This window comes from Diospyros lotus, chromosome 9, assembly GCF_014633365.1.
Source record: "Diospyros lotus cultivar Yz01 chromosome 9, ASM1463336v1, whole genome shotgun sequence".
NCBI classification, from domain to species: Eukaryota; Viridiplantae; Streptophyta; class Magnoliopsida; order Ericales; family Ebenaceae; genus Diospyros; species Diospyros lotus.
In genome coordinates this window covers 9,491,979-9,504,827 of record NC_068346.1, presented here as the reverse complement: position 1 = coordinate 9,504,827, position 12,849 = coordinate 9,491,979, and the positions used below count along the sequence as shown (strand labels likewise).

The 12,849-nt window shown below is 37.2% G+C and overlaps 1 protein-coding gene across 1 annotated transcript; it reads right to left on the bottom strand.

The window, feature by feature from the left end:
* Positions 1-5,743: 5,743 nt before the first annotated feature.
* On the bottom strand, positions 5,744-12,432 carry LOC127809136 (probable sulfate transporter 3.3). The gene is made up of 13 exons (XM_052347839.1): positions 12,071-12,432; positions 11,742-11,790; positions 11,404-11,611; positions 10,804-10,975; positions 10,540-10,605; positions 9,357-9,470; positions 8,954-9,070; positions 8,544-8,670; positions 8,180-8,466; positions 7,897-8,087; positions 6,558-6,646; positions 6,375-6,451; positions 5,744-6,129 (listed from the first exon to the last, which is right to left on the bottom strand). Exons 1-13 carry the CDS (start codon positions 12,353-12,355, stop codon positions 5,971-5,973), a joined length of 1,941 nt encoding a protein of 646 aa, XP_052203799.1. The 5' UTR covers positions 12,356-12,432; the 3' UTR covers positions 5,744-5,970.
* Between the last annotated feature and the right edge of the window lie 417 nt (positions 12,433-12,849).

Sequence of the window (12,849 nt, the reverse complement as noted above, 5' to 3'; positions counted from 1 at the left end):
AGAAATTTTGAGGAAGAAATGGGAAATACTAAACTTGAGGGACTTAGTGGTATATTTGGAAAGATCAGGGGTATCATTAAAAGGGGCCAGAATGAGATTAGATGAAATCAGGGGGCTAAAGTGCAATTTAGCAAAAATTGCACAGTGTGAATGTAGCAGTGGATTTCGGCTGCCACACTGCCACTGCACGTGGCCATCGTTTCAGGTGATGAGATGGCCGAGGGTGGCTTGGGGAAGGTCGTATTCGGCGGGGTGAGGCTTGGGGACCAAGCCATGGCCAACGATTAGTCGAAAAGTGGCCGATTTTTGGGTATAAATAGTGGCCGAAACTTCAAGGTTTTTGGCATCTAATTGGCCGTGTTTTGGTACGATTTTGGGAGCTTTGATAGAGGGCTTTTGGTCGCGAGGCATCAAGGATCATTTTGGGAGTATTTTGAGGCATTTTCGTGTTCGTTTGGTGGCCAATCGAACTTGGCCCTGAGTGGGAGGCGGACCGCCTAGGGCTGCCTGTAAATCGATTTTTGGAGGGCTTTTCGGTGTTGTTTCGGCCTGATTTTGGTGCCATTGTGATCGACATTAAGAGGGCTTCAAGGGGGTACCTTTGTTTTGGCCATTGGAGCAACCGCTGATGACCGAAAAAAGGTAGAAGACGGTGGCGCGTGCAGCCACGCGCCAGCTTCCACCCTCACCCACGCGCCAGGCGTGTGAGAGCGCATGACAGGGGCATCTTCGGTATTTCTTCTTCCAGAATTTTCCTTTAATTATTTGAGGATTTATTGTGTTGAAATATTTTGGAAAATGGTTGAGGAAATAATTATTTTGGAATTACCGAGGTGAAAAATGGGAGAAAATAGAGGAAATTAAGGAAAATTTAAGGAAAATGGATTTTAATGCTTCCTTAATTAAATATGGTGTTTAGGAAATATCTTGGCTTGAGGTTAAGAATAAATTCAAGTGTTTGTGATTTGGCACGCAAATCGAGGTTGTGCACAAGGATCGAGGCGATCTGAATAGGTTGAGGTGAGTGTTCGCCCCCAAACTTGATTTATTGTGCTTGTTATATCTGAACATGTGGTGATTTATTGCAAATGGTTTTGTTGCATTGAAACGGTAACCGGTGACGGTTGATTTTATGAGGGAGGTTCCTCCCTAAACGTTTTGAACTTATGCATTGCATTTTATAAATGTTGTTTATATGATTCATTGAATTGTGAAATGTGGCATTGTCTTGCACTTTATGTACGTATGGAATGTCAGCCTAAGTTGTTGTCTGGATAGTGTAGCCATAATTCTCCAAGGGCGTGACGGAATAATATGGGTATCTGATGCTGGTGTGCATGTCAGGATAACTGCCTTGGTTTCCGTGCCAGACCGTTTGGTCAGGGAAGTTGCACTAGGACGACTAGGTGGTCCATACTGTGTTGTTCATGTGGGATGTCAGCCTAGGATGTTGTCTGGATAGTGTAGCCGTAATTCTCCAAGGGCGTGACGGAATAATAGGGGTATCTAATGCTGGTGTGCATGTCAGGATAGCCACATTGGTTTCCGTGCTAGGCCGTTTGGCCAGGGAAGTTGCACTAGGATGACTAGGTGGTCCATGTGAAATTTTGAAGTTGAGATTGTATGGTGGTTCCTGAATGCTTAAGGTGGGAACGTAATCTGGTGAGATGCGTTGGCAGCCCCATTTAAGCTAGAATCGCGTCGTGTCGTCGTGTCGGTATGGTGGCATAGCTTTTAGAGAGATTGCTCTTTTTCCGTGGTAGGGTTAAGCGCTGGGGATTCTCTTGGGCTAGGGCTTATCGAGTGTATTGGTTTATTTCATGTCTTGCATTCATTCATGAAAAATGTGTTTTGAACTCTCACTTAGATGATTCATCATCTAATTTGGATTATGTCCCTGGAATATTCAAACGTTCCAAGTGAAGGTAGCGGTGCGAAAGGAAAGGGAATTGCCGAGGAGTGACGATGATTAGTTGATAGCTTTTAATATATCGCTTTCAATAATGATGTTTATTTTTGAGGACGTCTTATAAGTGTTGGTTTGACTTTATATTATAAATAAAGTGGTTTCGGTTATGACCTGTTAAGGTTTCGATCTAGCTTCCGCATCTGTGTTGGTGAACCTGTCTTAGTTTATTGATGGTTCATAGTTGATATACTGATAAGGTGTAACGGGATCTCCGGGGAACGGTTTTTGTGATGAGTTTTTATTTGGAAAAAAATTTTTATATCCCCGGAATCTTACGTTACGTAATACCCTCCTGGAGAGCGGGGTGTTACAATTGGTATCAGAGCCAAGGTTTGAAATTTAAGAGACTCTAATTAGAACAAAGGTTATTTGAGGATTATAGTTTTCGTTGGAAATTTAGAAACTATCGATTTGAGGTCAATAGTTGAAATTCTTACGTGAAGTAATAGGATAACTGGTAGTTATCGGGAGAGAACGAGTTAGAGATAATTCGGTTTGGATCGAGGATCCTAGGGATATTGAACTTAGGATGATTTGATAAGTGTTGTGGAAAATCGAGTTTAAGGATTTTGAGGATTGATTTTGATGATATGGATATCGAAATAAATGTTGTGAGGATCGAGGTAGGGTTACCTCAAGAAAACGACTCATGGGAATGAGTCAAGTATGTTTAGTTCAAGGGTTGACCTAGAGAATGAAGTGTCGGGTTGTAGGATTGAATCTCGTAAAGGTTATTGGAGATTAGGAATTTTGATTATTCTTGATTTGGATTTGGACAAGGTATCTCTGATGGTTGTGGGACCCGAAAGAAAAATTAGCAAGGTGTAGATTATCTTTAAGTGAGATTAACACTGATTAAGAATGTGTTTTTCTTTTTTAAATGGTGAAAACTCGAAGAGTCACGGATCTCAACGAGCATGATGAGAGTGACAGTAGTAGCAGTCATCGCAGCCGTTCTGCGAATCATGTCACAAACGATGGACGATAAGAGGAACGATCAGGTCCTAGTGAGAATAGACTTAACTGAATGGAAAGAATCTTGGAAAGCATGCTGACACATGTAACGAGAAACGAGCCGCCAAGGCATACCACTCATGTGTGTTGCAACGAATGCACAGAAATGGAATGAGACGTAATCTACCCAAGGCATTGCGAGTGAAAATAAAATGTTTTCTGCATTTAATTTCCGTATGAGGATCCTATTATGTACCAGTCATGTTATGTTTTCAAGTCATGTTGAAAAACTTATGTTTTGTTTTAAGTTATGTTGAAAAACTTATATCATGTTGCAAGTTATGTTGGAAGACTTATATTATGATGATGAATAATCTTGTATTATTAATTATGTTGAGACGATCGTGTAATATTATTAGCATTTGAGGTATGTTGAGATTCGATTTTTACTTTTGCTATTGATGATTACCTAACCTAGCATATATAGAGTAAGTAAGCTAATTATAGGCAGGTGATAGGGAAATTTTGAAATTATAACATGATGAGTTATTTTTAAAAAAAATAATAGTTAAAATTTCCTAAATTATAACACGCCCGAGTGAGTGGGGTGTTACACTCTCCTATTCCCAACTCAATTATTTGAGTACGTCTAGAGACTTTTAAATTTTCTAAAAAATTCTAATTCAACAAATTGAATTTCATACTCATTGTTTGAGTTTGTTTAGATAGTTAAAAACACCATTAAATCACCTATCTAACAAACAAAATGCATTGCTTAGATAGTTGAGTTTGTTTAATGCATAAAAGTTCATCCTAGGGATTGAGTTTCTTATTCAATCATGTGAACTTGGTTAGATTTGTAAACTTTTACCTAAACATTTGTTTAATTTTTGGTGAGATTGTTCTTAATATATTTTAGGTAGATTAAACACATCTTAAGAATGTCTTAGATCCTTTTAACCATGCCTATTTCTCTTTGAATTTTGCAAAATTAATCTTCACTTGGAGATTTAGCGAAATACATCGAGATATCATCCAACTAATCATTAGCGTTTGCATATTTAAGTTCAATTTTTTTTCTTTAAACATCTTCTCTAATTAAGTGATTTCTAATTTTACTGTGTTTTGTTCATGAGTGAGTCGTGTTGGGATTTCAGTGAGAAATCATAATTAGTTTTGAAGATTTCCTAAAAAGTTCTTTTCCTATTTTTAGCTGGTTTCTCGTTTAGTTTGTAATTCTATTTCCTAGTCAATTTTTACTTTTTGTTAAGCAAAAAAACCTTAGCATTAGTAAACAAGGAAAACAATCCATAAATAGGATGCTTGACTTGTTATTCAAGATGTGCATATTATTTGTGAGAGACCAGTAAAGGTTATGAATTGGGTGTAATTAGGATTTGAGTTTAGAGAGAATATTGAATTTTGTTGTTATAAACTTTACTACATAGTGATATTTTTTCTCTGTCGTTCTAACGGTCGTGATTTTTTCTTTTTAGAATTTTTCACATAAAAATATTTTGTGTTTGAGTGTGATTGGATTTTTTATTTTTTTATCTTATTTTTTAACAAGTGGTATTAGAGATTTGGTTATTAATTACCTAGTACACAAAATATATGTCAAGCACAATGAAGTTTGATTTTGAAAAGTTCGATGGGAATATCAATTTTGACTTGTGGCAAATACAAGTTAAAGATATTTTGATCCAGTATGAGTTACATAAGGTGTTGAAGGGAAAACCAACTCCTGAAGGCTTTAAAAAATTTAGTAAAATGGTATACTGGAAGTGCAAATAATTCGATCATGTGAAAAGGGATTGTCGCGTTGATAAAGCAAGTCTGGCAAAGGAATCCAAAGATTGTGATGCTAGAAATTCGTCTCTCAATTTTGTGGGAGATGAAGATGTCCTCTAAAGAGATGGATACATTCTCATGGCATGCTGCTATACCATTAAAGTTGTCATGAAAAGGATCTAATACTTTTAGCAGGTCCACAAGTTTGCACAAGGACGTTGGCTTAGTGGTGATGTAAAGTGTGTGGTGGAAAAGATGTCGATGGCTGAAGAGCTTCTAAGAAAGCCAAGCATGGGGTTGCACCATAGTTTTTCAATAAGGTACTTTTTGACATTATATTGTAAAAATCTTAGGACGATATATGCCTAAGTGGTTGTACCTTTTATAGTGAGGTACAATGATCTTGGTGATAGAGGTTATGGTGATTATCGATAATAGATAGTCATGGTTGTCGTCCGAGAATAGATGAATGTTTTTAGGAATTCTCACTGAGGTGGTGGTTTATTGGAATTTTTAGCAAGAAATCCTAATTAGTTTTGAAAATTTCCTAATAAGTTCCTTTTTTTATTCCTATTGGTTTCATGTTTAGTTTGTAATTTTATTTCCTAGTCAGTTTCTATTTTTTGTTAGGCAAAGAAACCTTAGCCTTGGTAAACAAGGAAAATAATATATAAATAGGATGTTTGGTTTGTTATTCAATGTGTGCAAATTACTTGTGAGAGACCAATGAGAGATAAGAATTTGGTGTAATTAGGATTTGACTTTAGAGAGAGAATATTGAGATTTGTAATTGTAAATTTTACTACATAGTGATATTTTTTCTTTGTCGTCCTTATAGTCGTGGTTTTTTCCTTTTAAGGTTTTCCATGCAAAAATCTCTTATATTTGAGTGTGATTGGCTCTTTTGTTTTTAAACTTATTTTTCAACAAATCCATTAGATCTTGTCCTATTAGTGAGTCAATTTTGTATTAAAAAATTACAAACTCAATCATGATTAAGTTTGAATCTATATAAAATTGAACCAACTCTACCCATAAACCCATCCTTATTTTTAACTAGGGATGTGTATTAATTGTAGACAAAGTTTCATCCAGCAAATATGATCTTATTATAGTACTTTGATACTGAATGTTGCTGAGCTAAGACATTGCAGGGTTACAATGCTTGAAACCCTGGATCTTTCAGTAAGAGAAGCAGTGAGGGTGAGGGTTGTTCAACTTCCAACACCGCTGTCAATGTCATCAGTGGAAGTATGTCAAACATGGCCTGAAGATTGGCACTTGATAGTTGAAAATAGCGTCGCCACGGCCTCCCCAACTGTCAAGAAAAGGCAATCCGGCCGGTTCAAATGGTGGCCGCTGTCTGCTCGCTGGAGCTTCTCCATAACCTCGCCGAGAGGGTTCACCAGCACAAGCTGCAATGGCACCAAGCATATATCAAATGAAAGCCGAAACCGGCGAATTTGTTGGGTTTTTGGTTCCCATGGGAAGAAAAGATCAAAAACTACGTACTAAGTTATATAACTCCGTTTTAGGGGTTTATAGGTTATTTTTTTTAACTCGTTGTATCAAATTTGTGATTATGGTCGTTCTTTTCTTTCTTTTTTTTTTCAACCCAACAGGATTACCAGAAAAGGGGGAAGAATTTGCAGCTACTTGCCTCTATACCCTTGCTTTCTACGGTCTTTCGCAAGTCTTTAAACAGTGATACTCCACTGGTATCTATGGCACTCACAGCTGAAATAATACGCGAGCATATGCATTGTAAGTTGCTGTACTTCAACTGCTTAAGCTCGCATTAAATTCATGAGAGAAATCAGCTTTTAAATCCCAGAAAGTTTACCTGACAGATCTAGGATGACAAATCTCAGGCTGCACTGCTTTTCGCCATATTCTTCATCTGCTTCATAATCTTCGATCCATCTCATAATCCTTCATCAGAAAAGCCGGGCAAGACAAGAATTAGGAGTGGCAAACAGGGCCAGCTCAAGGGTGGGTGGCGCTAGGCGATAATTAATTTAGTACTTATTTAAAAAATAATAAAAATTATTAATTATTAATTTTTTTTATTTTTTGAAATGTAAAATCAAGAAGTAAATATTTTTCAATTGATAATATAGATATGAGAAAAATATTTAAAAATCAAAAAAATTAAATAAGTAAAAAATGTGACAAATGTACATTCAAATCTACAAATTAAAAATTTATTGATTTACTTGTGTTAATTTCTTTAATGCTCAGATTAATACAAATTTTTGCAAATAAAAATTTTGTCGCTTAAAAAATTATTTTATCAAATTATCTTTTTAAAATAATATCACTTCTTATATTTTTTTTTGTTGTGTTATTAATTTATACCACATTATTTATTATCTAACCCTGAAAAATGATCAATACATTTGAAGAGTTAGGAGACTTTCTTGTTCAAATAAAATAATAAAATAAATAATATTAATTCAAAAAAATATTATTATAAAATAAAATAAATAATTTTACATTGCCAAATATAAAAAAATAAATTTCAATTAATTATTAATTTTAAAACCCCTTCTCCTTGGGGGCCTACCGGCCTGGTGGCAAATAGATAGAAAATTCATATATTTAACCCAAGGCTATTAAGGCAAGGTCAATGGTCGCTGACCCACTCGAAATTGTAATCCATTAACCACCCACCAACTTAGCCCATGTCATAAATAAAAATAAGTTTCAAGAATAAAATAAATTGATTCAATTGTTTTAATTTATAATTCTTCTTTATTGTTACAATTTTTTTGCAAATTATAGTTAAAAAAATCATCTTTCAAATATTTTATTTATTATATTTGGAGTGCATCTCGTTATAGGTGGGATTTCGTCCAACTTTGTTGCATTTTTGTTTTTATGATTCAGATGTTCGAGTTTTGCCTATCTAATTTTAGAAGAGTTTGACATTTTCTTTGGTTCAATTTTCATATAAATTGAATACGATTACAAATTTATATATTTTTAAGTAGACATCGATAAGTTCTCAATAAGATATTTATGCCTGTATTAAGAGTTGATTTTCGGTGACTTTTAAGAAAATTTGGAAGTTTTACTATTTTGTGTCATGCGCGCCCCCCGGGGGGGGAACTTTGTTGCATTTTTACTTGAAAATGACATGAAAGTGAACAGATTTAGATTTGAAAGACGAAGCTGCAAACCTTTCATTGAGGTAATTGGTATTGGCAAAGTTGATTGGAGCTTCAATGCTCAGAATGAGGAAGCCCGGCACTCTGGCCGCCTCCTTGTATTGCACAAGATTGCGATAAACATCAGTGCCTGGTATGTTCCCCAGCGCCACCGTCTTTGGCCTAGTTATTTGCAGCAGGACCTTGAAAATGGACAATCCCACCTGATTATCACCGCCACAGAGACAATTCATCAAACATAGCATCGGCATTCATTGATCCTAGTTCGAGCTAACAACAAAAGCTACGAACTTACAGCAATGGCTAGGCCTTCCTGCACGGAGATGAAAATGACACCCAGAAAGGCGCAGAGCAGGACGAGGAAATCGAATTTGTCGATCTTCCAGATATGATAAGCGGAGGGGATGTCAATGAGGCCGACGACGGCTGTAACAATGATGGCGCCGAGCACGACGTTGGGGGTGTACTGGAACAGCGGCATGAGGAAGAGCAGCGTGACCATGACAGTGACGGCCATGATGATGTTGGAGGCGGCGGTTTTGGCGCCGGCATTGTGGTTGACGGCGGATCTAGAGAAGGCACCTGGTGAAATGGTTCAAAGTTTTGGTTAACGTATTACCTGTTTGAGGAAAGGTCTGAAAGGGGGTGTAGAGACAAACCGGTGGTGACATAGCAGGAGGTGGAAGAGCCGACCATGTTCATCAGCCCAATGGCAATCATCTCCTTGTTCCCATCCACTTGGTAGTTCTTTAGAGCAGCAAACGTCCTTCCCACTGCAATGCCTTCCTGAAACACAGTTGGGTTTTGGATTAGAAACCAGAAGATTTACCAACCCAAACAAATGTTATTAAGTTTGATTTGGATTCTGTTTTTTGGTTTTTTCAATTTGATTCTGTTTCAGTTCTGCCTTTTGGACTCAGTTCACGTCTCTCAGTTCAGTTCTGCTTCATATCATGATTAGTTCAAGTCTAATTTTTTTTATATAAAACTTGGACTAATCTGAGCCACAACTACCCCTAAGTCAACCGTGATTGATCAAAGCATACAAACCAAAAAGGAATGGACTCACAGTGAGGGAGATGATGCCGGTAATAAACCCAGTTTTCACCACAACTCCCAGGTGACTTCCATGAAAATGCAGCATGCTCCATGAAGGAGGGTTCAATCCTTCTTGCAGCTTGCCAATCTGACCCCATAAGAACAAGGAAAATAACACTTGTGCATAAGCGTCATGTGACAGAGATTATTAAATTATAAAAATAACATTAGTACAAGATCAGAGTTAAAAGATATATAAATTTATCATAGTTTAACATTTGTACCTACTTCTACAGCAAGTGAACATGAAAAAAAAAATTAGATTGAGGAAAAAGGAGGTAAACTTCCACTCAAGAATAATTATTTAAATTATATGTTTTACAAAAAAAAAAAATTGAAGAAAAAATCAAAATGAGAGAGTGGGAGAAGCTTACAACACTAATGCCATGTCGCTGTCCCTTGAATGCAAAAACCAAGAGGGTAGAGAGGATGACAGACACAAGGGGAGCTCCAGCTGACACCCAAAATAGCTTTGGTTTTCTCATACTCTGCGTAGCACACATCCCAACGTCTTCAAAAATCTCATATATTTACAACATTTATGAATTAACTCAGAAAAAATAATTAAATACAATATCTTTATTCATCCCAGAATTCATGTCACAATAATTCAAATCCAGACAGAGCCTGCCTCTCTCTGGTACAGTACCCAATCAAGAATTATAAGAGGTCTCTTTACAAAATAATAATAATAAAAAACCCTCCTTTTAGTGGGAATCCATACAGATTAGGACTTTTGAGTTTTTCATGAGCTCTCTTAAGATGGTTCATTAATAAGTTGTTGAATTAGATTTAGAGATGAAATCATAATTGACAAGAATGGAATTAACATTGATGGATGATGAGTGACTAAAGGAAATGGAATTTGTGGATCAAAAGGTGTGAGACCCTCAATTTGAGGCCTAAATTTGCTTAAATGAAAGATTAAATCACCACCGTTGAAAGTTGGCCGGTGCAAACCTTATCTCCACGCTGTAACAATTCCTACCACCCCGGCCTCCTCCAAGGCGAAGGGGCCCATTGACCGACCAAACCCAAAACGGTTTGATTCACCTCGAAATAAAGAAAAGAATAATTTTCCTGTTGGGATTGGAAATTTTAATCCAAAAATATCTATGAAATATATAGATATACTATATTCTGGTAATTTATTGGACCTTTTACTGGGAAATAAAGAAAGAATACCAGTGCATATATTTTATTAAAATGTTATAGTCTTATGGTATTTTAAACTTTTTATTTTTTAATTAAATTACAAATGAGCCCATTGATTATTAAATAATCACACTTACTATTTACCTCATAAAATGTGAATTAGTTAGTTATACATACAAATACAATTTACTGTTCAACACATTGTGTTCTTTCTTAATTTGGTATACACGTGTCGTGCTCATATTTTTCTAAATATTATTTCCTTCTAAAAATTTGAATGCAATAATGGCAGCCAAGAATAGAGATGGCAAATTTAGGAGATGATTTGGCCTTTCGTAAGTGGCACAAGCAAACAGTTTCCACCGATTCATTGGTATATATGAAGGGGTTACTCATACTCACAACGTATCTTGATAGAAGCAGCAATACCAGGAAGGAGAAGCCCATCAGTATAGTCTGCCATGACCACTGCACAGCACCAATAATTAATTTAGAAATTACCACTATATACATGCACACTCATTGCTCGATCGGTTGGATAAGATCAAAACAACACTCTACATTAATTATATAAGATCATCATTATGCCTACAATCATATCATCTGGATAAAATTTGTCTATAAATAAAAAAGTTAAAAACATTAATTAAAATTTATATGGCTAACCTCATTAGTGCGGTGGAAGACCGAAGTTAAGACGGGAACCAAACCCATTTGGATTGTGAAATGAGTGATGCCGAGAAGGGCTTTGAGTTGCTGAAGGGAGACGATGATGGCTGCTCCGGCCATGAAGCCTATCAGCGTGGCCTTTGAGAGGAAATCTATGAGAAACCCGAGTCTGCAGCACCAAACACCAACATCACAAGAAACAAATGCATCACCCATATTGCACTTTATCTTAATCAAACACCAACATTCACATCACAAGAAATAATGCATCACCCATTACGCTTTTTTCTTAATCAAATTACAATTGATGGCATCGTGTTTCATAACACCAATTCATTTTTTAAAATTTTCATTCACAATGCAAATTCATGCTGAAATAATGTGACAAAATCTTAATATCAGAGTCTTTTTAATGATAAAATGGTGAGAAAAATTTTAACACCATCAAAACACTTCATGAGTGAAGATAAACCCTTCTTATGGAATTATGTTGGTCACCAAATTAAAAATATGTGAAGTCACAATTAATATTTAGTATGGAATCTTATTCACTCAAACTAAACCACCCATAATGGTTGAAAGATCAAATTAACTCACCTTAATATTCCAAGAGAAGCTTGGAAGAGGCCGGCGAAGAAGGTGGAAGAGAAGGCCAGTTGGAGGAACAAGGTGGGTTCTTTGGCAGGTGACACCTCTTGCCTGAGCATTGATCCCATTATCAGAGAAGCTATCGAGACAGGTCCCACGGCCAGGTCCCTTGAGCTTCCAAGAACCGCATAAACTAGAGGGGGAACAAAGCTTGAATCTATCCCAGTCAAAAACAAAGAAGTTAATTCAAAGTCAAGTCAAATTAAACATCCAACTTTAGCTAGCTATCTTTGTTTAGACTCGCGCGCGAGTGTGTGTGAATGGACCGATAGAAGGAAAACACTCACAGAGACCCACAATAGGCGGCAGATTTGCAAGCTTGGCATAGCTGATACCCTGAAAGAAAAAGAACAGGCCCGGTGACTAACAATGGCTTTTCGCGACATATTGATTTGATAAATTTTGCTACTCCCTAAAGAGAATTTTGAATGAAATTTTCTTCTGTTAAGACGGATTTTTGACTTTTCATGTACACTGACATCATTTCTCAACAGAATTTTATATTACAAAATTTTTGTCTGCAACAGCGTTATTCTCGTGTAGTCCGTACACATGTCAATGTGCATGGCGAAGTGCACGCCGAGAGAGAGAGAGAGAGAGAGAGAGAGAGAGAGACCTGGGGAATGGCTAAGCTGGCAATAGTGAGGCCAGCAACGACGTCGGATTTGAGGAGTTTGAGGCTGTAGCTGGGGCCCCATTGAAGCACGGGGAAGACGTACTGAGCGGCAAGCAAGAGCTTCTTCTTCCCGGGCTGGCCCTTGAATTGGCGAAGCGGGTCGTCCGGGAAGAAGGTCTCCTTCAGCCTCCCCTTGAGCTTCTTCAAGCTGCTCTCATGGGGCGGAGCCACGACCTTGTGCACCTCCATGGCCGCCATCTCCAGGCACTGATGATCAGAGCTCATTCTCAAGACCCCCTTTGGCCTGAATTTGCTCTCAATTTAGTTGCCTCTATGAGATGCTTATTCTTAGATATGGAAGCCGTGCGCGCGCGCACATATATACATGTGTGTACATTTGTAACACGAAGAACGCGATTTTGATGCCGACCCAATCAGCAGTTGGCAGTTGGGTGATTGCGAGCAAATTACGACTTTACCCATGCTTGTTTTAATTAGAATGATAAAGTGGAAGGGAGTCAAAATCGTAATTTTATAAACAAAATTAACCATTGAGAGAAAGAATTACTAATTTCACACCGGGTAGCTAACAAGGAAGATAGCAATAAATGAAGGATAGGCATCTTTTGCCACATCTGCCAATGTAGAGAGAGGGGCGGGGGTTCATCTTTCTTTACTATGTGAAAAAGCCAATCTTATAAGCAAGAAGTGGAGGGTAATTATATCCATACACGGAGGGCCAAATTTAGAATGGCCAAGTTTGGTTGGGAAACCAATTG